This window comes from Columba livia, chromosome 2 (genome assembly GCF_036013475.1).
Source record: "Columba livia isolate bColLiv1 breed racing homer chromosome 2, bColLiv1.pat.W.v2, whole genome shotgun sequence".
In the NCBI taxonomy this organism is placed as follows: domain Eukaryota; kingdom Metazoa; phylum Chordata; class Aves; order Columbiformes; family Columbidae; genus Columba; species Columba livia.
Window position 1 is genome coordinate 63,360,962 of NC_088603.1, and position 25,244 is coordinate 63,386,205.

A 25,244-nucleotide genomic window follows, 5' to 3' on the forward strand; every position below is an offset into this window, starting at 1 on the left:
TAGCTCTTTTTCAATTCTGTATTTGCGTAGTTTATTATTTCTGTGTAAACGTACTATGTTGCTGTTTTGCCTTTTTAACTGTGTTCTATCTCTTCGAAGTAGTTTTTCTAGTCTGTCATGACAGCTAATCTCCTCTTTGCATGTATTCCTGTCTCTTCGAGCTTTTTGTTGTCTGAAAAATGAAATATTTGATAGTCTAGTAAGTAAGTTCTGGATCAGTAAGTTCTAGATAGAGCTTTGCAGAATTTTACTGAAATTATTTTGGTTTATAACAAGCTATTCTGCAATTATGACTTTTCCAACTGTGTCAGTTCCAAGAGCATGTTCCTTACTTTGCTGATGAGAAATATCTTGACAGCTAAGTTTTATTAGAGACATAGAATCATAGAATGATTTGGGTTGGAAGGTACCTTAAAAGGTCATCTAGTCCAACCTCCCCAGCCATGGGCAGGGACATCTTTCACTAGGTCAGGGTGCTCAAAGCCTCAGGATTAAAGAGAGGACATGTACTCTTGAGCAGTAATGCACCTGGTTCTTCTCAAAGGGAAATTAGTTCCATTTCAGAGGTTGCTCTTGACACGTCAGTCAAATGCATTGACTATACCAAATTCATTCAGGAAAAAATGGTGAGGTGACTAGATTGTAATTTTCCTCTCCTGTTCTCAGTAAAATCTGTTACGTTGGTTGAATACAACTGGTAAAAGATTCCTAATGTTTACTTTTTTTTTTCTTCTGCATCAAAAACATTATCAGTATACTCAAAAACCTCAGTAGAAAATGTGTCACTTGTCTTTACCTTCAACTTCACCTGCTGATGTGGCTGAAATCCATTGTGACTAGCGAAGTCTGTGCTTCATCTGCAGCAGGTGCTCGCAGAAGGTCTGTCTGATCAGTCTTCCTGATTTACTTGCCTAAAACAGACTCCTAGCATGATTAGGACACCTTCCACCAATATTAAAAAATACAGGTAAATTCTTCTGTAGCATATGGGATTGTATAACAAGCATATACAATATTCACCATTGCAGAGATCATAGAGTCACAGAATATCCTGAGTTGGAAGGGACCCACAAGGATCGAGTCCAACTCCTGTCCATGCACAGGACAACCCCACAGTTCACACCATGTGTCTGAGGTCATTGGCCAGTCTCTTCTTGAACACTGTCAGGCTTGGGGCTGTTACACCTCCCTGGGGAGTCTGTTCCAGTGGTCCAGTTTTGCGCCCTGTGTTTACATAGTTGGTTTTTTTTCATAGAATCATAGAATCATTTTGGTTGGAAGAGACCCTCAGGATCATTGAGTCCAATCATAACCTAACTCTGGCACTAAACCATGTCCCTAAGAACCTCATCTAAATACCTTTTAAACACCTCTAGGGATGGTGACTCCACCACTTGCCTGGGCAGCCTGTTCCAATGCCTGACAACCCTTTCCATTAAGATTTTCCTCTTGTCCTATCACTTGCTACATGGGAGACCAATCCCCTCCATGCTACAGCCTGCTTTCAAGTTGTAGACAGTGATAAGGTCTCCCCTCAGCCTCCTTTTCTCCAGGCTAAACAGCCCCAGTTCCCTCAGCTGCTCCTCGACAGACTTGTGCTCCAGACCCCTCACCAGCTTTGTTCTTCTCTGAACTCTCTCTACTACCTCAGTGTCTTTCTTATGATGAAACATGCTTGAAGATGGTTGACTGTGACATTAGGTATGCTTCCCTGTTACGTCTGCTATAGGCAGCCCTATGGAAGAAATTAAGATTTACAAATTATGTGGTAATTGTATACAAAGGTAACAGAAGCCTTATTTCCTCTGCAATCATTAGAATAATTTGAGTGTCAGTAATAAAAGGTAAAGAGTTTAGCCAAAGGGCTGTAAGGTATGATGGATGAATTAATTATTCAACAGTGGGAGAATTTAGTTACTACTAATGTAGTTTTGTATTAACTAGATTTTTTTGAACCTCTGTCAGGGCAAGGTGTAGTGAAACTTGTTATTATGTTATTGGGATTTCCTGTAAACTGTGTGCAAGCGTTTATATATATGTCTGAATGAGTTGAGTACGGTGTGATTGCCCTAACTATTACAAGTCAATGTATCCTGCTTACTTATTTAGATGTGGAAAAAAAAAAATTAAACCTGGTATTTTCTTTTAGGGTTCCAGGTTTCTAAACAGTGATCACACGTAGTAAATTTTTAGTTTTAAAGTGAACAATTGTTTTTCTTTTCAGTTGTTCTGATTGGCTCATAAACGTTTGCCGAAGAAAGAAAGAGCTGAAGGCTCGCACAGTGTGGCTTGGGTGTCCTGAAAAATGTGAAGAAAAATACCCCAAAAATGCTATAAAAAATCAAAAATACAACGTCTTTACCTTTATACCTGGGGTAAGGCTATTAACCATTTTTTGGTGTTGGGCTGACTGTATGTTCGGTAGTGATTTTTGGTACCTCTGCAAAAAGATAATTTTATTTGCCCAGATTCTTCTTTTTCTTTTTACATTTATCTCCATGTCTTCAATTAAAATTGACAGTTGAGAGCAAGGCTGCCTTTTTCTTAATTATTTTCTTTTCAAAGGGACATTTACTAAAGAATTGCCGTGTGTATGATTGAGTGATTGAAATTCAGTGAAGCTTTAAAAATTAGAGATGGGTTTCCTTGCACTTTTCTGTTAATCATCATACTTTAAAAAAAAAAACGAAACCAAAACAGAAGCACTTCCACATCATCAGTTGTGAAACTGCTACAAAGCACTGACTTCAGTTGAGAAATAGTTGAAAATCACAAGTACTCCCATACATATTTTTTCATATTCCCTGCCATTGAAAGCATAATAAATAAGTATTCTGAACCAGGCAAATCCTTAAAGGACAAAAACCCAGCCAACCACAAGGAAGACCTAGTTTAGTAAACCAGTACTTTTCAGAGTTAGTGCAGTTTTAGAAAAAGTGATGTCTTTTTAGTTTTTAGTGCAGTTTTTCAGGCAATACTTTTGTTGTGGAATGGACATTTTTTTTACACACTTTATTCTAAGAAGCCATATTGCATCTAAATTTCGTTTTTTTGCCTGTAATGTTCATAGTATATATGAGGACTTAATACTTTTTAAGAAAAATGGTTATAATAAAATGAAAATAGAGAAGACAAATTTTGAAGCTTCAGTAGTTAAGACTGTGATATTGCTGCTGTGATATTGTAAATTTTACTAATACACTTCTAGTTATACTTCACTAATACCGTTCGAGAGTCCTGTGTCCTATTGCAAAAAACTAAATGTTTTCTACATTTGAATACAGACATACTTTGTCTTAAATTTTTTATTTAAATGATCATGCTGGTTTATAACAGTATTGATTCTATTATTCTGGTGTCTTTGGTCCAATGACTGGCAAGTGCTTTCTAATACATTTCTTTATTAAAACAAAAAAAAAAATGACTTTGTAATTAAAACTGATCTCCTGTCAAAGAAAGAAAATGTCACTTACCACAGGTGGATAAAATATTCTCATCTCTATTGAACAAAGTAAATGTTTTCTTTCAAAGTTTAAATTATTAAATACACTGAAATTGGTTAAGCAACATATGCTTTCCTAAAGGTCACAAAATTCATTAAGCGTAGAGTAAGCCATTGATTATTGTGACTAGAAATCTGCAGTGTAGATTACAAATCTTAAACTAGACTCATGTTTCCTATAGGGAGCAGCCACAGCTTGCAACTACCTGTTGAGAAAGAGAATGTTCTTTTTTGATCTCTTGAAAATCTTGGTTTTTTGCAGTACAGGCAGAATCAGATTTTTATTTTGGTGGTAGTATTTGGAAACTCAGTAGTAACTTCAAAATGAAGTGAGAACCAAAACATAAAGTCCAATAGTTGGTGAAAATAAAATGTTTCTAAATTTTAATATTAGACATAAAGCTTTTCACTGATTAGAAATACTGTGTAGCTATCTGTGTGGTAGGGGTTTTTTTTGTTTGTTTTATTTTTTTTCTTATGCTGTTCCACTAGAAGTAATTTGTAGGGAACATAGTTGTATTAGTTCAAAACTCCTAAATGTGACTAAGTCATAAATATTGCCTCCAATTATTGACTCTGGTTGAAATTTTCAATGTGAAATTTTGTCTTCTGTTTAGAGTTGTATCTTTTTTAATATTGCAGCTGGCAATGAGTAATATTCAATGTTTTCATATAAAAATACAAGCTTAAAATAATGTTTTACTTAATGGCTAAAAGTGCTGTAACATTTCGAAAATAGAATCTAATTTCCTTGCTTATTTATAAAATACAGTTTCTGCCTTTACATCAGTTTGTTCAATTTCATTCATATTTCATATACATCTTGGTACAGCTGCTCAGGAATTTTGTGTAAATTTCCATGAAGAATATCTTCTATAATGGCATTTTTTTTTTAAGATACCCCTCTTGAACTTCGAAGCAGTAGTTTATTTAATCAGTTTTGTGTAACTGGAGACTTTTCAATGTGCTTAACTAGACTGAAGTGTTTAGCTTTGTATTGAATGGACTGTCAGTGGTCTACTAGGGTTCAAAAATTTGTAGGAAGGTGCTTTTTAACTCCCACCTTCTCCTGCAAGATGGGTGTTCTTGCAGATCTGCACTTCCCAAAGTACTCTGTGGATTTGTCTTTGACCTGGTTTGTCAAGTCATTGTAAACAGTTAACATACTGTTAGGAATGAGTATATGAGCTTCATCAGTATTAACATAAAGTAGAGGTTCAAGCTGAATTAATTGCATTTTGGAAGAATGCTCCGACGTTCCCCGCAACTTCAAATTTGACTTTTGTGGTTGTAGCATTTTGTTGGTACATAGTGGAAGAGAGTTCTATGCTTTTGACAAATTATTTGGATTTCAGGCTGCTTCGGTAGCTTTTAGCTGAAAGTAATATAGCATTCTTGCAAGAAACTGTCAATTTTAACATACTGCTACTTTGTTGTGCCTGCCAGAAAGACACTTTGAAATGAACTTTACTGAATATTTTCTCCTAGGGCATAGGTTTTTCATAATTGAATAATAATGTTGGACTGATAAGAGCAATAGGTAACTGACCAATAACTTTGATTTTTTTCATGGAGAAGTCATTGTAATATTAATGGAATTAGGAGACTAAAAGATGGATACACTCTTTAAATGTGGCTTTTTGATTTATTGAGTTTTTTAGCTAGACACTTTTTATTGAGTTTTTTTAGTAGACACTTCTGATCATCCTGCTGGAGATGCCATGTTATCCTGGCCTACTAAAGAAGCATGTGAAGTCTTTGAAGATTCAGAATTCTATAAAATTAAAAACATTTTTAGCATTGTAATTATAACTGAAATGTTGTTGAGAACATGCTTTTAATTACTGAAGGAATCTCTGCATCTGTCATTCCTTTAGAATATGGGGCAATGTATTCTGTGATAAAGTTACAATGTCATAAACTGATTTATTAATAAACATATATTATGTACCAATATTTATAGCAAAGTAATATTTTAAGAAATTTAATGCTGAGCATTTCTTCTAGGTTACCTCAAATGCTGATTTTATTCTTTAACAATTTTTTTGGTAGTTTAAACAACTACTGTTGTGTTTGTAAAAAGCTTCTCTTGCTATGGAAACTGAAGAATACTGCCTTATTCTGAGATTTCCACATGATAGCCATTTGGAAAGAGCAGTGTCACACTTACTCACTAGATCTTTTCTGTAGTGTTTGTTTTGTCTTCCTAAACAACATTCTTGGATGTTGGGTAGTTTCGCTGTTTTTAAGAACAGTGAGAAGGGTAATTTTGAAGGAGTGTGCCTGACTTGAAGGTAGCTCTCTGAGAGCCAAAGGACTTCACAAAGAAGGCAGGTGAGTTGTAGAGCTTCCATCTCTGCAAGAGGAGCAACTGCAGGGCGCGTGTTGAGGAGAGAGTGTTCTGAAGGAATGCAGGGAACAAAAGTAATGAGGAGTTCATGTCTAGTGTTTTCTGTAGGTGCTGCAGGCAGGGCTGGAGTTTTAGGGTATTATCATAGAGATGCAGAGTAGTATGATAGAGCCTACTCAGTTTTGTTACTCTGTAGAAGTTCAAATGACAAAGACTAGGGTGTTTTTGTAAATGGTTTCAGTTCATTTGATGCCAATGATTTATTTATTTATTATTATTAAGGCCTTAATATGAACATTTTTATGACAAAAAGACATTGTGAGACCAATAAAACACAATTTAAGTATTGGTACTTCAGGAAAAATTAAGATTTACTTTTAATGCTGTATTTTTAGGAAGAAAAGGTTTAGAAGTTAAAAATGAAAACTTAATTTAAACAATAAGTTCAGACACTCACAAACTTATTTTGCTTTTTTTGATACTGTACAAATGATCTTCAAATATTGTTTCAACTCATAAACATAAAGGTAACTATTGTGGCTATAAAATTATTGCAAGATGCTTCTACAACCATCTGAATTCTGTTTATTGTTAAAACTTCAGAATTTGCACAGGGACTTTAATGTATATTTAATGTTTGTAAAGATTGAGCTCACATAGTCCAGGTTTGAAAATATCAAAATTTTTGCAAATTGCTTTTTCAGAGTGAAAAGAGGCGTTGATGTCAAAGAATTTTTCTGAACAAAAATAGCAGTATAATATTAAAATAACTTAGAGTGTATGCAGTAGTTTGTGTTGATATATAGCATATTGTGCTAGATTGTATTATAAAGCACATTGTGCTAATAGTACTATAATAGTACCATATGTAATAGTATGCCATATAATGGTTTTAAATCTACTGTCATGAAAAAGTGAATTTTATGTATGTTATGGGTACAAATTTTAAGGCATTTATCTATTTTTGTGTTTTTCATTTTAGGTTTTATATGAACAGTTCAAGTTTTTCTTGAACCTCTATTTTCTCATCGTGTCCTGCTCACAGTTTGTACCAGCATTGAAAATAGGCTACCTGTACACATACTGGGCTCCTCTGGTAAACAGAAAAATATTATTAACTGGAAGTTTTGTGGTTTTTAACTTCAGATGAAAAGTTCATGTATGCATACATTCCATAACTACGATTTGGTAAACTACAGTGATCAAAGTATGTAACAGAAGTAAAATGACTATTTGAACTGACAGTATTTTACAGCATATACTCCAGAAGGTGTTGTTTGATGGCCCTCCCTTCTACCTGCCTACCATACTCCTGCTCTGCAGGCTGGAGATAATTTTTGTTAACCACCTAGTCTGAGTTAACTGGCTGCTGCTCACTGGAGAGGTTTAAAAAAAAAAAAAAAAAAAAAAAAGAAAACAAAACACCACAAACACACACAAAAAAAGCAGACAAACAAAAACAAACACAAACAAAAATAACAAAAGAAAAACAACAACAACAAACCACCAAAAACCCAACCATCCAACAAAAAACAACCAAAAAAACAACAACAAAACCAAAAAAATCCACCAGCTAGTGGTGAACCTTATTTGGTAACATAGGTAATTTGTGTGTTAAATTTCATTCAGTTTATTGTGATTTGCTCACTATTTTATGTTTTCAGGCTAGGTCAGGGTTGAAATAATACATTTTTTTGCATTCCTTCTCTATCAGTTTTGATCATGTCCTTTTATTAACGAAGTTGAAATAAAAGATTTTAAGCCGTGGATAAAGCAGGAGAAAACTGCGTCTTGAAAATAAGTTACTCATTAAACATGCTTTTCCTAATTTATTGCCCTGCCAGTAGCACTGTCTTTCTTTCAGTATGTCTTTTTATTATTGAGCCCTCTGCAGTATTTTCTTGGGAAACTGTTCAAACCAGTTGCTTCGGACTCAGATTTCTTAAGGTTTGAAAGTTTTATTCTCTTCAGAGGAGGTCCTTTTGGTAGTCTGCCAGCTATATTCCTATAATTTGGAATTCTTTTCTTGTTTATGACTAGATCATTACCTTCTCTTTCATCTTCCTTCCAGCCTGGGTTTAAAAGCAAGTCAGGAAGAACAAATGCTATATTTTCTAAATTGAAAAAAAAAAAAAGGTATTTTTCAGTAGCATTTATTCTCAGTGGAATTCAAGAGGAACAGTGACATGCTGATTTCTTGAGTAAAGGTCATTCTTAACAAGTCAACAGAGTAAATAGTCTGGATTGATCTTATTGTTTTAATTGTTGCAACATGTGTCCTTTTAAGTATTGATACATGGAGGGACTATCCTGATGGTTCTTCACACTTTTTTTTCCAGACAACTTCTGGCTTCTGCAACAAAAAACACTTAAAAGACAGAAAGCTTGTTCAACAGTGGGATTTGAAATGGATATTTACCAAGGCTTTTGTCAGTGACCCAATAAGAAAAGACAGAAGTCAGCCTTGTCTGGAAGTTGGTCTCTTTCCAGTGAAGTGCTGTGTATGGTTCTATACATTAGTGGGGCAGTAAGGAAAAAATCATTTGGCGTCTTGGCCCATCTCATCCCTGCCCAAAGAAGGGAAAAAATACTTTATATTGCGAATACCAGTAATCTGTTCCATATAGATGCATTTGTCTTAATGAAGGATATTTTGAATTATGTTTCCCAGTTTTCACATACAGCTTTAAAATACAACATCATCTCAGTGGTAGTGGTACCCTTTTTCTGAAAAACTCACTTGTTTCTACTTGAATAGCTTTTCTACTAATGATTAACCTCCAGGTAAAAGAGATTAATTGGATGGTCAGTAAGGCTCCATATGTATGATGAAAATACGAAACATTTAAGTCACACACATTGGGCCTTGTTGCTTAAGAGATAAGTTTGTTTTTCTTGGAAGAACCTGTAACTGCTGATAGATTTTTTTTTTTTTTTTTTTTTTTTTTTCCGGTAATAATCAGAGGAGTAGCTATGACTTGGCTTATATTTTCTCTCAAGATTTTAAAGGAAAAGAAAAGTTGTTCAGCTTAATAATTTAAAACCGACTGGACAGAAGTTGACTGCTAAAAGGTTTATAGTTGTGGGTTGTGGTTCTTTGTTTTGTTTTGTTTGGGGTTTTTTTTTGTTGTTTTTTGGTATGTGGGGGTTTTGGGGAGTGTGGAGGTTTTTTTTTTCTTTAATGTTTTGATTTTTTTTTTAATTTCAACAGTTTTTACAACTTAGATCACACACTGGAGTTCTTCAAGACTGTGTTTTACTGGTTTACCATTTGCACAGTAGGGAACAGACTTCCCATTTCGTGTCCAACATACAAAGGATGCAAAGCATACAAGTTTGATTGTAAGCAGTATGCTAAAGAAATTTAAATGCTTACAGTTAAATAAAGTTACAGATTTTATTGTAAGACTGGCTTCAGAGTTTCAGCTCCCCTTTGGAAGAGTATGAAGTTTCTCTGAGCAAATGACCAAAAAGGGAAATGTCTTTCTTAAATTGTTTCTTATAGTCACAGTCAACTGTACTGAGCTGCATGACAAGGTATGGTGGCTAGGGGAAACTCTTGCAATTAACACCTCGCATTCTGTGCTTTGATTATTGTGTAGTTGATGAGATGTGTGCAAATGGGGGATATATTTGAAGGCTTCAGAAAAGGGGAAGGTCCTGTTGCTCATTCAGTTATACCCTAGGAGTGAAAAGGAGTGCATTTTGCAAAGGCACTTTTTTGTCCTATGTAGTTCTAATACAAGCTAATGTAAGCTTCAACAAACAAGATGGTTTTGAACTATAAGTTTGCAACAGAGTCGGTCTTGGAATTTTGGGCTGGAACTGCAAATCAGCCCTTGCTACTGAAAAGGAGAATTTTAGTCAAGACTCCTTTAGGGGAACTCTATACCTTCACTCCTTTCTTTTTGCTGTGAGGTTAGGGGAAGGTTGGCAAACTGTTAGTCTTCTGCAAGAAAAGAACTGTAATGGTATAAATTTTTTTCTGTAGAAGGAAAATATTGTTGGGTGTCTGAAGCTAGATAGATAATCTAGAACCTTATCTGTTGGAGGATTTTTGAATATTTGAATTTTTTAGACATCTTAATGTAACCATAAGATGCCTTCACTATCGAAAATTTTATTTCTCTTTCACTGATGGAGAAAGACTAACCACTTGAGTTTAAGAAGACAGAAGAACATAGCTGAGGGGGCTTAGAAGGGGAAAGAGGAAACTCTTACGTGCTTATCCCTGAATTGTTCTGTATGCTTTTCAGCTTACCATCTTTTGTTGCCAGAGACCATCTTGGTTGCATGCAGCACACTCTGCGCTTGCAGCAGAAGTTGCAAGTGGCACTATCCTGTGAAAGCAGCAGCCAAAGCATTTAGATACTTGTTTTTTAAGAACAAGCCCCATTTTTCTTTTTTAATATTTGTGATGTATTGATAAATAAATACATTTAAGATGGCAAAATTAATTAAACTAGCCATCCACTTACCATTTCATTTCTGTCTGTTAGGAAAAAGGCAGTGAACTCAGAATTGGAGACTTCTGAAATGTTTCTGGTAAAACCCTAAAATTTGCAGGAGATCAGGAGATATGCTTATTGAACTATAAAGTCTGTCCAAAGCATTTTAATTTTTCGAATTTCGCATCATGTATATTTGGAGATGTAGTTATTTTAATTAGATTTGTACAATGTAAAAGTATGATTTTACTTTTTTTTTGGACTAAACCAAGATATTATTTTAATATTGAAGAGAATGCTAAAATCCAAATGAAGGGGAAAAAATCTAAATGTTCTAAGCACTTGTTCTTACCCCGTCTAGTATTCCTACTCATGTATTTCTATTCTAGCAATTTGAGAATTCTGAATTGCGTAATTATATCTTTAACAGGGATTTGTTTTGACGGTCACGGTGGTACGGGAAGCTGTTGATGAATTTCGACGTTACAAGAGAGACAAGGAAATGAACTCACAGTTATATAGCAAGCTGACAGTACGAGGTTAGCAAGACATAAAAATATTTCATTTTTTTCTTATTTCTACATTACAGATTTTCAGTTCAAAGACATTTCTGTAGTATTAAGCTGTACTAATCAAAATGAAGCTGATACTGAACTAAATGAAGTGCTTGATTTCCCTCAGATAAATGTGACTGTTAAACCTGTTCTATTTACAAAGTATTGTAAATCTTTTCGTTTGAAAAGCAAAGTTGTATGTATATACTTGTATATATTTCTGAAACATTCTGCTGTTGAGTACTATTACTTCAAAGTGCAGTTCTCCTCTGAAATTGATACTGAACAGGAACTCAGTAACACCGTCAGCGATGTATCAAGCGTATACAGGAAATAAGGGATCAGTAACTAAGAAATATGATCTAATTAAAATTCACTAGAGCCTTTCAGACTTGTTGGATATATTTGTGCTTAAGAAAAGGGATATGTATTGTGAGACATCTTCAGTATCAAAAATATTTATTTCAGTTTTTGCCAATAATTTTAAATCTATATGATCATGCAGTTGGAACAGCCAGTTTTCTTTCCAGAAATAATTAATAGGAGAAATCACAGACTTTTTGTGGACTCAAAACCTTTGACAGTTTTTCATGAAGACTTTTAAGGAAATGAAGCACTTCAGCTGTGAAGTGACAATTAAATTTGGTAGGATATTGTAAATTTTAAGTGTAGGCATAAGAAAAAAAAACTATGCGCTCCTCTCCACTTTTATGTTGCTTGACACATCTTACTGTTTAGATTCACAGCAGACTGCGATATAGAAAGGTGCCAAAAATGATGAATAACTTATTATCAAGTTGAACTGTAATGAATAACCTTACAAAACAATATGACCTCACTATTACTTTTCAAAGTTATTTTGCTACAATATTCTAGAAAGTCTCTGTTAAAGATTTTCCTTGGCATAGAAGTTCTACAAAGTGGGAGGTTAAGGAATGTGAGCTAGCATCTCAAGCAGTTAGGGTATATGGCATACATTGTGCCAAGTGTCAGTTCTGTTCACTAATTCCCAACGTCCATTTCACTGCACTTTTTACTATATATTTGCGTGTATCTTCTGAGAGTCAGTGGGAAGAGTAACCTCACTAGATCTGCGAGTTTTAATTAGAAACTAAACTCTTGGACTAGCTCTGGATAACTTTCTCTCCAGAAAAATGGATTAAAAGGTCATAAGGTAACACCAAGTATGTTCTGTCTGAATATTTTTAAAAGTAATTGGAAGGTAAATAAACAGGCAGCAGCCTCAGTAGGGATGATATAACCTAGCAGCTGAAAGGAATTTCCACTGCTTCCTCACTTTATGGAGACTTGCATTGTTTTCTGGAGTTTGCATACAGAAGGGAGCAACTGTAGGGCATATTTGCCTTTGGTTCTTGCCTCCTTGTCAGCCTGAAATGGTTTAATCAACATTTAAACATACCACTGTGGAAATTTGCAAATGGGACAGCTAGCATTTGTTTAATACAAGTGGTTGCATTGCTGGCCTCCAGATCTTTACAGACTTTAATACAATCTGTAAAGAAACTGACTCTTAATGGCTTTTCTTTCCAAGTTGTAATTTAACCTGCTGGTTGGTTTATTCATTTTTTAGATCTGTTATGGTAGGCCACTGAACACTTACCTTTGAAACAGATAGTACAACCCTGTCTTATTCGCAGTAGTGTCAGTAATCTGAAATTCTTAGTTTTGGAAGCACATGTATTGTTTATAGTTACCAGTGTGATGTAAAAGTCAAGACCGATGTTTGCTGTTTTAAGAGCTAAGTTTTCTGCCTTTTGTGCTTCTTTTTTTCACTTAACTTGTTTAGAGTTAATATTGGAGTTTCTGGTAAATTTCTAGGTATTTAAGCAGCATTTAAGTAAAAGTTTTAGACTCTTGATTTCCTCTTTCCCGGCTCATGAAATATTTCATGAGGTCTGTGTGTGTTTGAGAAACTTTTCCTTTAGTAGCTTCTTCTAGAAATAAGAAAGCTGTAAAATTAAAATTGGATTGGGTTACCTTGACACAGCTGTTTTCTACATAGAGAAGAGAGATTTAAAAACAGTATACAATAGTATACAGGTAAAGCCAAGCAGTTTCATCAGGAACTGACACGTAGAGAGCAATGACCTGTTCAAAAGAAGTTTTAAAAATGACATTTTTAAAAAAGGATATCAGCTTTTACCCACAAACATGTATGTCTATTTTGACTTCCAGGTTTTGGTGTTGGTGCCATCATGAGTTCATACTTGCTTTCTCTTCTGTTTTGTGTGATGGTTTTTTGTTTGTTTGTTTGTTTGTTTGTTTTTTTAAGATCATGATATTCTACGGAAGATTCAAGATCTCTTTTTACAATGATCTCTGAATCCTATGTTGACTATGGTGTGATTGAGCTAAGAATGTTTTGGGTTGTGGTAAATTTTAAGAACGAAGACATTGCAGTCCCCTCTCAAAGTTAAGTTGTATTAATAATTGCCACAAACACATAAATAAAATAATGAATAGATGATAAATTGCACCTTTGTCATAATATAGGATTATTTCATAATAAGGCATTCTGAAATGGACAGGTATCATTTCGAGGCAAAAAATGGGACTTTCTGCTATGATAAAATTAGACCAAGATTTTTTGCAGATTTTGAGAAGGATCAAAGTATTTATCTGTTTAAATTTATAAAGTACTACACATCTGCAAACTATTTTTATAAATAACTTTCAATACAATCTACCTAACTTTTAATATTGGCAGTACTCTTCAAATGGAAAAATTCACTTAGGCTTACTATACTAACCTACAGGTTAATGGCTTGGAGAAAGAAGGCTTTGTTACTTGTGAATGAACAAACTTGATACTGATTTAATTGAAAGTCTGAAAATCGATGCTACTCTTAAGAGTCACTTTTCAGAGTGGAACTGCACTGCTGCACTGCTGTTCTCCCACCCTTCCCCCAACAGCCCCATAATGTTATGACTTGTATAGGTTTTACAGTCTTTTATTTGAAATAGTTTGTTGTTTTTTTTTCATCTCAAAGATGGAGAAGCTGACATAGAGAGGTTAAGCAGGTTGCCTTTGCTCAAATTGGACAGTAGGAAGACTTAAAGTTAGCAAGGTACAGCGTTGGCCTTGGTTGAACTGTACCATTTATGGAAGATAACAATTGTTTGTTTACTCTAGGGAAACATACATATTTGTAGCAAGAGAAGCTACTGGGATTTGAATTGTGATTAATTACTTGTATAAAGTTAATGTGATTAGGCTGATTTGTAATTTAAAATCTTTTCACGCAGTATTGTAATAGATTAAAATCAGGATGTCTTTGACTACCTAGCAGTGTTGACTTTCTGTGGAGTCATTCTTAGGCTCAGGAACCCCTAAACAGATAAAATGTGAATGTCATCTTATGACTTGTGTGTTGCTGTGTAGGAAGTACCAGCTTTTTGAAGATGGTAGATTCACATTAGTGACTCATGAAGACTTAAAACTTCTTTTTAGTGATTCAAGACCTGGTATAAGTATTTGTTCTAATCAGTAAGTCTTAGCTTTTTGAATAATAATGAGCTGTTCTGAGCAGGTAATCAAGAGAGAATGGGACATCTGTTTTAAGCGTTACTTAGTTGTACTTAGGCAGCAATGGACAGCTTTATGTCCATAGGCTAATTCTGAGCCATGAGATATCCAGTGTTACGCCATTTTCTATTTGTAATGTAACATGGCAAAGTTCAGTCTTCAGTCATCCCTTGGTGAATTTGCTGTAAGTAACTTTGCACTTGTCAAGAAAGTGAACCTGCTACATGTGAAGTATGAATGGCTTCTGCTTTTGCAACCCTTTGTGGCAAATGCTGAAACATGAAAATCAGTAAGTATATTGAATTTTTTGTGAGCAAGTCAATTAAGTATACCTGTCTCCATGTCTTTCATGTGAATCTTCTCCTTTGTATGCTTTCATAGATTACGATGCTCAGTCTCTTAAGTTGTTCAGTTTATGATGCATTCTGCTGTCTTAATCTTTTTGCTAAGGTGTTTTGTTGCAAAATCTACTTTCCTTTTTTTATATATCAATGTCTGCAAATCTTTAACAGGCAGTTTCAGTCAGTATGCAAGTTTAAGTTGGAGGGAGGATCTGCAGGTAGAATTGAAATTATCTTGCTATTGAAGTTCCTGTCAATTGCCTTTTTCTGCTTCAGAGCACCTCACTTGCTTATCCTTTTGTAGAGCAAAAAGTGCAATGGAAAAAATTTAGTCCTGTACATGCTGTTTTGGGAGGACTGGATTGGGTGGTCCCTAAGGGACCATTATACTTTTGGGGCAGCTCCCTGTCTCTTGCACTTCAGTATGACTATGAAAAAATGCTTCTCTTCTGCAGAAGAATCGCCTCAAGTTCATAAACAGGCCATTATCTCTTTCATTAAGCTGCCAGAAGTCAATTAGATAATAATATTGTGAAACAATTTTGACTTCTTCCCTTCACAGTGTTGAAGTTGGCAGTCCTGCCCTAAACCCTTCCTAGTTAGCATTGCCCATGAAGCATTACTGAAGTTTTGAAGAAAAAATATCAAGAATAATTAACTATAATAGTCACAACAGTGAGTTGCAGAAGAGGCATGCGTCTATCACTTGATCTCCAGATGTTTAATATGATTTTTGGAAGGGTTGCAGAACTCTCATTTTACAGTTTGCAAAGCAAAAGGAAATATGAATGTCAGGATAGATTAATCAAATAATTCTGTGCAGGCTTCAAATGTGAAAAACTTATGTCTTTGCTCAATCCTTAAAGGGTGTTTAAGAATGTAGTGAAGTTGAAAATACATGGCAATACTGTGTGAAACTGAGAAAACAACAATCACTGCTATATATAAGAAGAGAGCAAAATGTGAAAGCTATTATGTTTCCTTTAAAATCAGAGAATTAATAAGTTGGTTTTTGAGAGCTATAGTGGTGGTTTTTTGTTTATTTTTTTGAACTTAGGTTTATGCAGTGTGAGCTGCTCTGTTCCTAAAATGCCACATTACTGAGTTTGTATCTCAATTGACCTTTGTTACAGTTGCAAAATGGTCTCTGTCAAGAGGCAGTGGTTTTTAATCATTCATACCTAGTTTATCTGAAACTTTAAAGTAAGATGTTTGTCAGAATGTCTTGATTATTGTAATATTATTCTTTTGCAGTTATTTGAAATCTGTATTGAAACCTCTTATTCAAATTTCACCTCTTCAAGAGCAGGTCATCCTTCTGCTCTTTAAAAAGCCACTGCATTAAAACAAGTATCATTATTTCTGCATCTAGAGGTACAAAATTAGTTTTTTATTGCTTGCGATATTTCACACCTACCATCAACTTTATTCCTGGTACTTGGACCGTTTGGAACAGATATATTTTTAAAGAATTGTATTAATTTAATCTAGCTGATTAGGGGAAGTAGTAAGCAACAGCAGAAACATAACATGGAATTTTTATGCAAGAAAATTCAAAAAGAGACTGGAAGAAATGTCCGGGGAACTGTTTTCTTCCACATTTTTTCAGCATCCAGGAGATTGGATAAGAAATAATGAAGGCTTCCCATTTTGCCAAAAAGGAGATAGTATGCAGAGGAGCTAGGAAGCTTCTCTCCAGGGTTTTATATTGGTGGTTAAAGACTAACCTCCAGTCACTTTTTGTAAGATGGAATTTGAAAGAAGGACCTGAGGACAACGTTTCCACTGAAAGATCAGCATCCTCACTTTGGCCTCACTGTAGCTTTAAGCTTTCCCCTGCTGCCCCACCCAGCTCCCCATTATATTATGTATACTCTAATTATGCTGACAACTCAGGCTAATAGATGCCAGGTAAAACTGTCATATGGCATGTGGTCTGTATTTGACTCCTTTAATTCAAAAGTTTTATATTTATGGGTTAGAGACAAGCTTTCTTACCAACTCTAGAAGCAGTGCTTCAGACAGTACTCAAGGTACCATGAGTAAGATGTGATAGCAAATTAAAAAGAATCTGAAAATGCTATCAGGATTTCTATCAGGAGTAGCTTGCACACAGGTAGTAGAGACACTTTCTAATAAAAAGATACGATGTCGTTTCTGATATAGCATATACCCACATTTTGTTTACTTCATTTCTTAAATTTTTATGTGAAGTACTGGTTAGCACGTATGAGATATTTATTAGTTTTTCAAATCATTGCAATTCATTTCAAAAGGCTTGGGAGTATAATGAATTACTACAGACACATTTCAGTGTTCCAGTTCTGCATAATTCTATATGTTGCTTTAGGCGAAAGTCTTGCGCTATGGTGGACTATAAAGTCTGGATGCACAGCTACTTCTCACAGCTTTGGACTTTTTATCGATAATTACACAGATGGTGAAGGGTGTTTAGCTACGGAGATGTTTTTAGAGAAGAAATAGTTTGCAAAAATAATTTATGCAGTGAATAAAATTCAGTGTCTTTTTTCTAAGTGCATCTTCACTAAGATGTAGTATTGCATTATTTTAGTGTTCTCTGAAATGGTATCTAATGATTCTCATTTTTGCTAGTCTAAAGGAAAGTGTTATTTGTTGACTTCTTAAAATTTAACCCACTTTTTGAGTTACAGCCACATTTTCCATTTAATTTCTAATAGAATATGCCCTGCCATTGGCTTGGATGCCGCAGGCCACTTCTTTATGTGTGGGGATATACAGGATGCTCTAACAAGACATGTTAGTGTGTAATAAAGACAGTACTCTGCAGTATTAGATTACACCAACTAGAAAACAGTCTGATAAGGAAACTTCAATACCCAATGTGAGATTTCCAGGATTGCTACACTGCGTACAAGCAAAGGTGCAGTGTGGGCTCCTGTTGGTTTACTCAGCACCAGGGGTCATTGCTTTTTGTCTGCCCTACATCATGTTGCAAATGTATGTTCTACCTTCTCTTATCCTCTGAGGCTTACTGTTGTTTGATCTTTACTATAGATGCTGTTAGAACAGCACTGTGGAAAATTCAATTGTTTAAGTTGGTAAAATTGCTAGTAGTTGCATTTGATTACTATCTCTCAGTGGTTTCAGTTGTACATGACTGAGTAGGTAGCATAGATCTAAGACTTAACACAGCTGGTACTGGTATTTTTGTGAGTTGATTGACTAGATTATCACACTGATAAACGGATGAAAATTGGTAGTGGAGGAATTGAAAACAAGATAGGAAATACTGTCCTTTTGGTAAAGCTAGCAGACTTGGAAAGCAAGTAAACCTTATGATGTTTTTCTGGTATATACTATTCACTTCTAGTCAAAACTTGAGAATTTATGAAGAGAATTCACAGGCTCAAGTAGTTAGGCAGACTAAGTGTGTTGATTTGGTATCAGACTGTTCTTTTAGTGGTTGAGCTTTATTATTAGTTACTTTAGCTGAAAAAAAAGAAAGTTATTGAGAGATTGACACTAACTTAATTTCCATAGGTATTTTGGGACTCCTGTAGAGAGCTGCTAGTGTTTCTTTCTACAGCTTCTTGTACCTTGGTCTTCTGCTACTCCCTTTGCCCTCACAAATGTGTTATGGCAGAGTTAGGAGTCAGACTGAATTTGAAGCTGGGAGGGTGAAAAATTGAACTGGTATGAAAGATCATTATCAATAACAAAGACTGGCTTTCAGAAATAACTTTGCAGACAGGCCAGACAAAAGTTCTGATTTTCCTCTGGCATTATACATTTTAGAAGTGCTAATATAATGGAAAAGGTATTTAAAAATTAGCTATAGGAACACATTGTTGACCAAATTAAATATAAACCAACTGTTACTTTTGCATGAAGCGCAATTTTAAAGAGCAAGTACTGAAAATAATTACTCATAACATGAATCTTAACTACCTTAAAGTAAATACACATATAAGTAGGTCTAAGGAGTTTTTGAGGTTAACTACCTGAGGGTTATGATGGGGAGGTCTCATGGATTTGGAACCCATATTAGTTTTTGTTTTATGCTTTGAGGGATGATATAATGCACATTGACAGATCTCGTATTGATAATGCTATTGATTAAACTCCAAACTGATTGACACTCATCCTATGCTTTTGGTGGTCTCCTATTCCAGTTTGCTTCAGTCTGATTTTTATTTAGAACCCTAACACCTTAGCATGTTTTGACATACTTGTCATCTAATACCTGCTGATCAGACACCTGCTGCTTGGAATCATGATAGTGTTTCTGATGGGAAAAGATATTTCGTATAGGTATGTGTTTCAGCTTCTCAGGCTGTGTAAATATGTATGTGTTTATATCCTGAGTTAACAGGTTCTGAATTTGTCACCTGTTATATCTTGGAAAGGGATATTCCTATGTCATCATGACTTATTTGTCTATAAGGGGGTTTTGTTGTTGTTTTTAACCCAAGGAAGCAAATGTTTCTACGGTTGTAGCAAGGACCTGGGCCTAGAACTCTTGAATTCTAATGAAGTAAAAAATAACTCGTTTTGGGAAGTAGCTTAACCTCTCTGTCTCAGTTTTTCAGTCCTTCAAATAAGAATGTTAACTCTTAAGTCTTACAAATATTAAAACACTACAGAACATACAGAAATTAGATTTGTATGTGTGCTGTGTATAGTTTTGAATGAGTTGTTCACAGCAGTTACTGAATGGGCAGCTCTAGAGAATGAAAATGCTCTATTTCAGCTTTTGATATTTCGCTTTTCTAAAATGAAATCTTCAGGCGTTCTTCTGACTCAGGAGACCTCTTTTCCGCTAAAATTGCCAACAAATGTCAGACAATGCCAATGACACGAGTAACTTCTGTGGCCCAGCAAAGCTACCTGTTGGTAACAGGGCTGTGACAAACAACTCGTACGTGTGAGAATGAATGCTCCATGACTGTAAGCCTGACAACTCTTGACTTGTCAGAAATAGCAGCACTGTCTGGTAGCAGTTGTAAAAGACTCCTTTTTCCAATTTTAAAACTTCACTATTGATACTATGGATGAGACCTGAGCACCTCCTGTACATTTTTTTTTTTTTCCTCTGATACTTCTACAGTAGCTAACTGGTTATAAAACTGTAAACTTTTTAAACCAGTGAATGACTTATTCAAACAGATGAAATCTATTTATTAATGTGTTCATCAGAGATCCATTTTGTATAAATTGTAACATTTTCACCGAACAGTAACATCTTTAACTTTTATTCTTGGATTTATATTCTTGTGACTCTTTATTAATGTCTGCCTAAGTTGATTACATTTCTTCTTTTTTTTAAGGTAAAGTGCAAGTTAAGAGTTCAGACATACAAGTTGGAGACCTCATCATAGTGGAAAAGGTTGATACTTTTTAAATATATTTTAGAGACTAAAAATTATTAACATGCTAATTATCTTCTGAAGAAAAGTATGTTGAGGTACTTATCTGTGAAGTACTAACTAGCTACTATTTTAATTCAAGTCTTATTTGAGAATCTTCAAGGAAGTCTGGTTTTGGATTAATTATAAGCTTAATTGAATGTAAGCATTTTTATTTTACAAGTTGGTATATGTTTAAATTTATCTAGTAGAAGGAAATACAGTTACTGAATTAAATTCTCTGGCTTGTGCTCTGGTGAATGTTCTAAGCTGTCTAATTATTGATATCTTCCTTCTGTTGCTCAAATCAGTGTTTTTCTATGTCTGAAACCTTCAAGGATAACTTTATTATTATATTATATTATATTATATTATATTATATTATATTATATTATATTATATTATATTATATTATATTATATTATATTATATTATATTATATTATATTATATTATATTATATTATATTATATTATATTATATTATATTATATTATATTATATCTAAATAATACAGAAGTATATATATATCTATTTTTTTAAAAGGAGAATAACCTTTACAGTTTGATTGCAAATGGTGAGTGAGAGCTATGAACTTCTTTCCTGTCTATGTTAGTATTATAATAAAGGCAGTGTTGCTTATTTCAGATGGCTTTCTGGGATGTTAAGAAGTTATTGTGACCTTGGAAGTCAACATAATCTTCTTGTCAGAGCAAACTATTTTACTTAAATTCATTCTGGAAAGGTGAATCACTTTGTGGGTGCCAGCAAGTGATTCTCATCATGCTTTGTATCAGAGAGCTGATCCTTGGAGATGCTGGAATGAGGCACCTCAAGCTGAGGCTTGTATCTACAGCTTTTTTTGAAGTGTTGTATGCCCAGCTTGGCAGAAGAATCTTTAGTTGGACTCAGTGACTAGACTTTTCTAAACTTCTCAGTGGTTTTGTGCCTATGTAGTGGAGTAAATGTTTTTATAATAAAACAAAATCCTTCGGCAAATATGCCCTCCTGATACCTTTTTTTTTTTTTTTTTTCCCTTTCTTGTTGGTAACTACTCCTTTTACTTTAAGAACTCAAATTATTACTGGATAGAGATTACTTTCTTTTTTCAGCCCTACATTTGTTTTGGAAAATGTCTGTTTCCTTCCTTTCTGTTTCTTCTATAGTCCAAATAAAGAACAATACAAATGAGTCTCATTTAGTTTCTTGCTCTCAGTTTAAAATATATCTATTTTCATGTAGTTTGTACTATTTCTTGCTTTTTTCTTTTCTCTCTTTTGTCTGCTATCTGTACCCAATATCTTTTTGGGCCTGTCTGAGCAGCATATACTAGTGTAGACAAGATTAGCACTAATGTTATTAGATCATATATTGTGAGTACCTGAAGTCTCTAATGAAAAAAAGTAATGTTTAAGGATTTAGGGAAATAATTACTAGAGTTCTTTTGATGAAGATTTTACTTGGGTATTTCAGTAAGATGCACATAATTGTTTGAATGTTGTATTTCAGTTTCAAGCTCCCTCCTGCGCCAGCAGAGCTTGCTTTACTTTCGGCGTAGCTGGGAATGCCTTCAGACTAATGAAATTAAATGTTTTCTGGTTCTATTGAAAAGTGTATTTTGTTGGAGCAAGCAGTTTTCAATTTCAGAGTATGACTGCTAAGCCAAAGAACCAGTCAGGAGTGAAATGTTCAATTGCTCACTCTAATGGCAAAGAAACAAGTTAACATTGTATTTGACTGGAAGATGCATCAACAGCATTTCTGCAGTGAAATTAATGACTCATTTGAGCTAAAGATCCATATGTTAACTAGTGACTGCATCACAAATACTAACAATTTAAGTGAAAGGCTTTTCTATATTTAAGCCTTGAATATCCTTCAATTATTTTCCTTTTTTTAATAGGCCTGATTAATTTCAAAGCAGCTCTAAACAACTGCACTGTGCTTAAAACAGTTTTGTTCCAAGTAATATATCTATTGTTTCAGCTTAAAAATTTGTAATGTGCTAATGCTAGGGCATGAGGAGGCCTGAACAGAAGAAAATATTGCCTGTTTTTAAAAGCTAGAAGACATTTGTTCATGTTAGCTGGAAAACAGTCTCTTGCCTCAAGCAGACAGGCTACTTCCTAGATGTTCTACTTGGCTTGTGTTAAGATATATTTTTAGTTTCCAATAGGAGCACGGGTGTGCACAGTGTTCCTAAAAAACACAGTTGAAGAGTTGAGTTGATGAGTTCAGATATTGTTATTTAGACACAGTACCTTATTGACGTGTAGCTTATTGACAGTTTGGAATACATTTTGGAGATGTGAAAAGGGCATGAAATTTTATAACACATTCAATTAACAACATGTAGTTAATAACATTTAATAATACATCATAATATTTTTAAACATGTGGACAGTAATGCCTTATCTGAAAACTGAGAGCTTCTCTTGGAGCTGTAAAGGGACATAATTGTTTTTTATTAATCTCAGGTGTAAAGTGAAATTAATTCAGTATTTGTAAAGATTGCAGTTAATGCTAGCATGCAGCATTGCACAGCATGAAGATGCAAGAAAACAACTGGGAAGTCCCTCTTCTCTTTATAACTCAGAAGCAAGCAGGTATATTTTAGTCAATGAGAAAAGTACCTTGGAGAAGAAAGGACAGTAAATGCAAAATTCTGAGGGTCTGTAGCTATGGGCAGTTGTAGGGGAATCGAAAGACTGACTGGGAGCTGAAGCAGCTTATGTAAATAACAATTTCATTATAGTAGCCTGAAAAAAATGAAAAGTAATTTCAAGGCTATTAGAACTGGTATTTTTCAAGTGAATATTGTAGCCTGTGTTGCAGGGAAGTAGAGGTGAGTTTGTGCGTAGTTTTCCAATCTGGCTGGTATTCTTGGATGTCATGGAGTTCACCTGAGATCCCAGAAGCTGGGGAAACATTTACCTCATGTTGAGCATTGTCTTGCCGTAGTTAGATCTCTATAAATTAATCTCTAAGTCCGTGGCATAGATAAACACTGAGAGAAATACAAGCTCTCCTTTCCTTGAGCTCTGATTCTGCCCAGACTTAAGCAAAACAATGTATTCAAATCATTTTCATGACTTATTCAAATTTCAGTGTATATCAGTAAAGATTTCTAGCTTCATCTCCGTGGTAATTGAGATTACATAGTTTCTTCATGGGTTTCTGAATGCTTGAAGTTGTATGTGTTGTCATTTTAACTTGTTCCAATTTGATAAATATGACATGAGAGGGCTAACATGATTGACATATTGCTGCTGTTTGTCTGTGATAATGTACAACAGAACTTAATTTTCTCCATAATGAGGTGTTAAAGATTTTTGTAGCATGCTTGCCATCTGTTTCTGCATTGTCACTCTTTTTTAGTGACTAGGTATGTCTTTGGAGGGGGATCTTTGCTCTCCAGTGTTAGAAGTAATAGTGACAACGTTTTTTGATATCTCAATACTTCTCTAGTACAGTTCTGCCCACTTCCAATATTTGGAAATCCTGATGAAAAATGAGATAAATAAATACTGTTGTCTTTTTGGCTTCTATTTTTTTTTTCCTGAGGCATGAAGTACCAACAAGACAGTCTCTGGCTTTCCCTACATGGAAGGATACATTCAGATATGTTGATGCAGAAGAGCTTATGTTGTTTTACAGAAAAGCAAAAAAAACAGGGAACACATTAAAAAGACATCAAATCAAGATCCATTTCTTTCTGTTAAAATGTGAAAATTATGACATAACTAATTTGATTGCGGTCTGCCACTTCCTCAAGGGGGCCGATCGCCTCTCTCTGGTGACCAGCAACAGTACACAAGGAAGTGGAATGAAGCTGCATCAGGGGAAGTACAGGCTGGATATTAGGAAAAGGTTCTTCACTGAGGTGTTTGGTCACTGGAACAGGCTCCCCAGGGAAGTGGCCACAGCACCGAGCCTGTCAGAGTTCAAGGAGCATCTGGATGACACTCTTCATCAAATAGTTTATTTTTAGGTAGTCCTGCAAGGAGCAGGGAATTGGACTTGATGATCCTTGTGGGTCCTTTCCACCTTGAGATATTCTACTCATTTTTTTCAGGCCTAAAGTCTTGAACATTGGATAGCAAGTACCAAATAAATGTTTAACTTTCCCAACGTGAAACATGCATTCACCATGGAAGCTGGCAATCGTTTCTAAAAACCCGATGCCTCATTTGGATTAGTATTAGAAATTCTATTTAATGCAGTACTAGATGACTTGACCGCTATTTTTGCAAAATTTTTGGCTGTTGGTCAAGTGTTTTTGCTTGTTTACAAGTAATTGAAAGTTTGTAGGCATGAAGCCAGTAACCTGAAACTTACGTAATGGATTTATGTCAGAGCTGTTAGGGAAGCTGCAAAAATGTATGGCTAATCTATATGAAGACTGGATATCTGTTTAATTGCTATTGTCATTTAAGGATAGATTTATTTAATTTTCAAGCTGCATTTTTCCCTTCTTCTTTTTTCTTTCCTCTAATGGGTACACAATAATATATATATATATATTAAGGTTAATGTTTTTACTGCATTTTTTTTCCAAACCTGAATATAACATTTCTGGTTGAATCATGGATAATACATTTCATTACATGTTTAATTGTTTTCTATTATAAGACAAGATTCCAAAAAATGCTGTACTAGCTGTAGCTGCAGGTGAGCAGCCCCTTTGAAGGTGACTACTGTTGACAGACAGGCACATTCATTTTTAGCTCTTTGTGCTTTTATAAATAAGCAACAATTGGTGCAAATCAGGAAGTATCCATGCATGAAAATGCATAATTTTGAGGTATGCATAGGGGTTTTTCCCAATCACATAGGATTTTTAGGTAAACCAGAACATGCATATATTTTCCAGTGTTTCCAAACTTGCTTGTTTTTCAAGTGTCTTGTTTACTTGATATAGTACCATCCCTGTAGCACTTCCTGGCACCTCTATATGGAACTTCCCATCAGCAGAGTACACAGTTACAGTTGCTACCAGTCCCACTTCTGAATCTGAGTCCTTGAGAGTAGGTTATAGAGAGTGGACAACAGATACCTGCCTCCCAGAGATTTGAAGAGCTTACGTCATCTTATTTTAAAAGCTGAGCCCATAAAAC

General features: G+C 34.8%; 1 protein-coding gene across 13 annotated transcripts in view; it reads left to right on the forward strand.

The window, feature by feature from the left end:
* The window catches only part of ATP9B (ATPase phospholipid transporting 9B (putative)), a 164,539-nt gene that overhangs the window by 22,840 nt on the left and 116,455 nt on the right, over window positions 1–25,244 (forward strand). For 5 of the 13 annotated variants that reach the window (XM_065052250.1, XM_065052248.1, XM_065052252.1 and 2 more), the window contains 4 exons: window positions 2,225–2,375; window positions 6,835–6,948; window positions 10,731–10,839; window positions 20,052–20,110. In XM_065052250.1, coding sequence (XP_064908322.1) covers window positions 2,225–2,375; window positions 6,835–6,948; window positions 10,731–10,839; window positions 20,052–20,110 — 433 coding nt within the window. The other 8 variants (XM_065052260.1, XM_065052258.1, XM_065052261.1 and 5 more) reach the window with 5 other exon arrangements.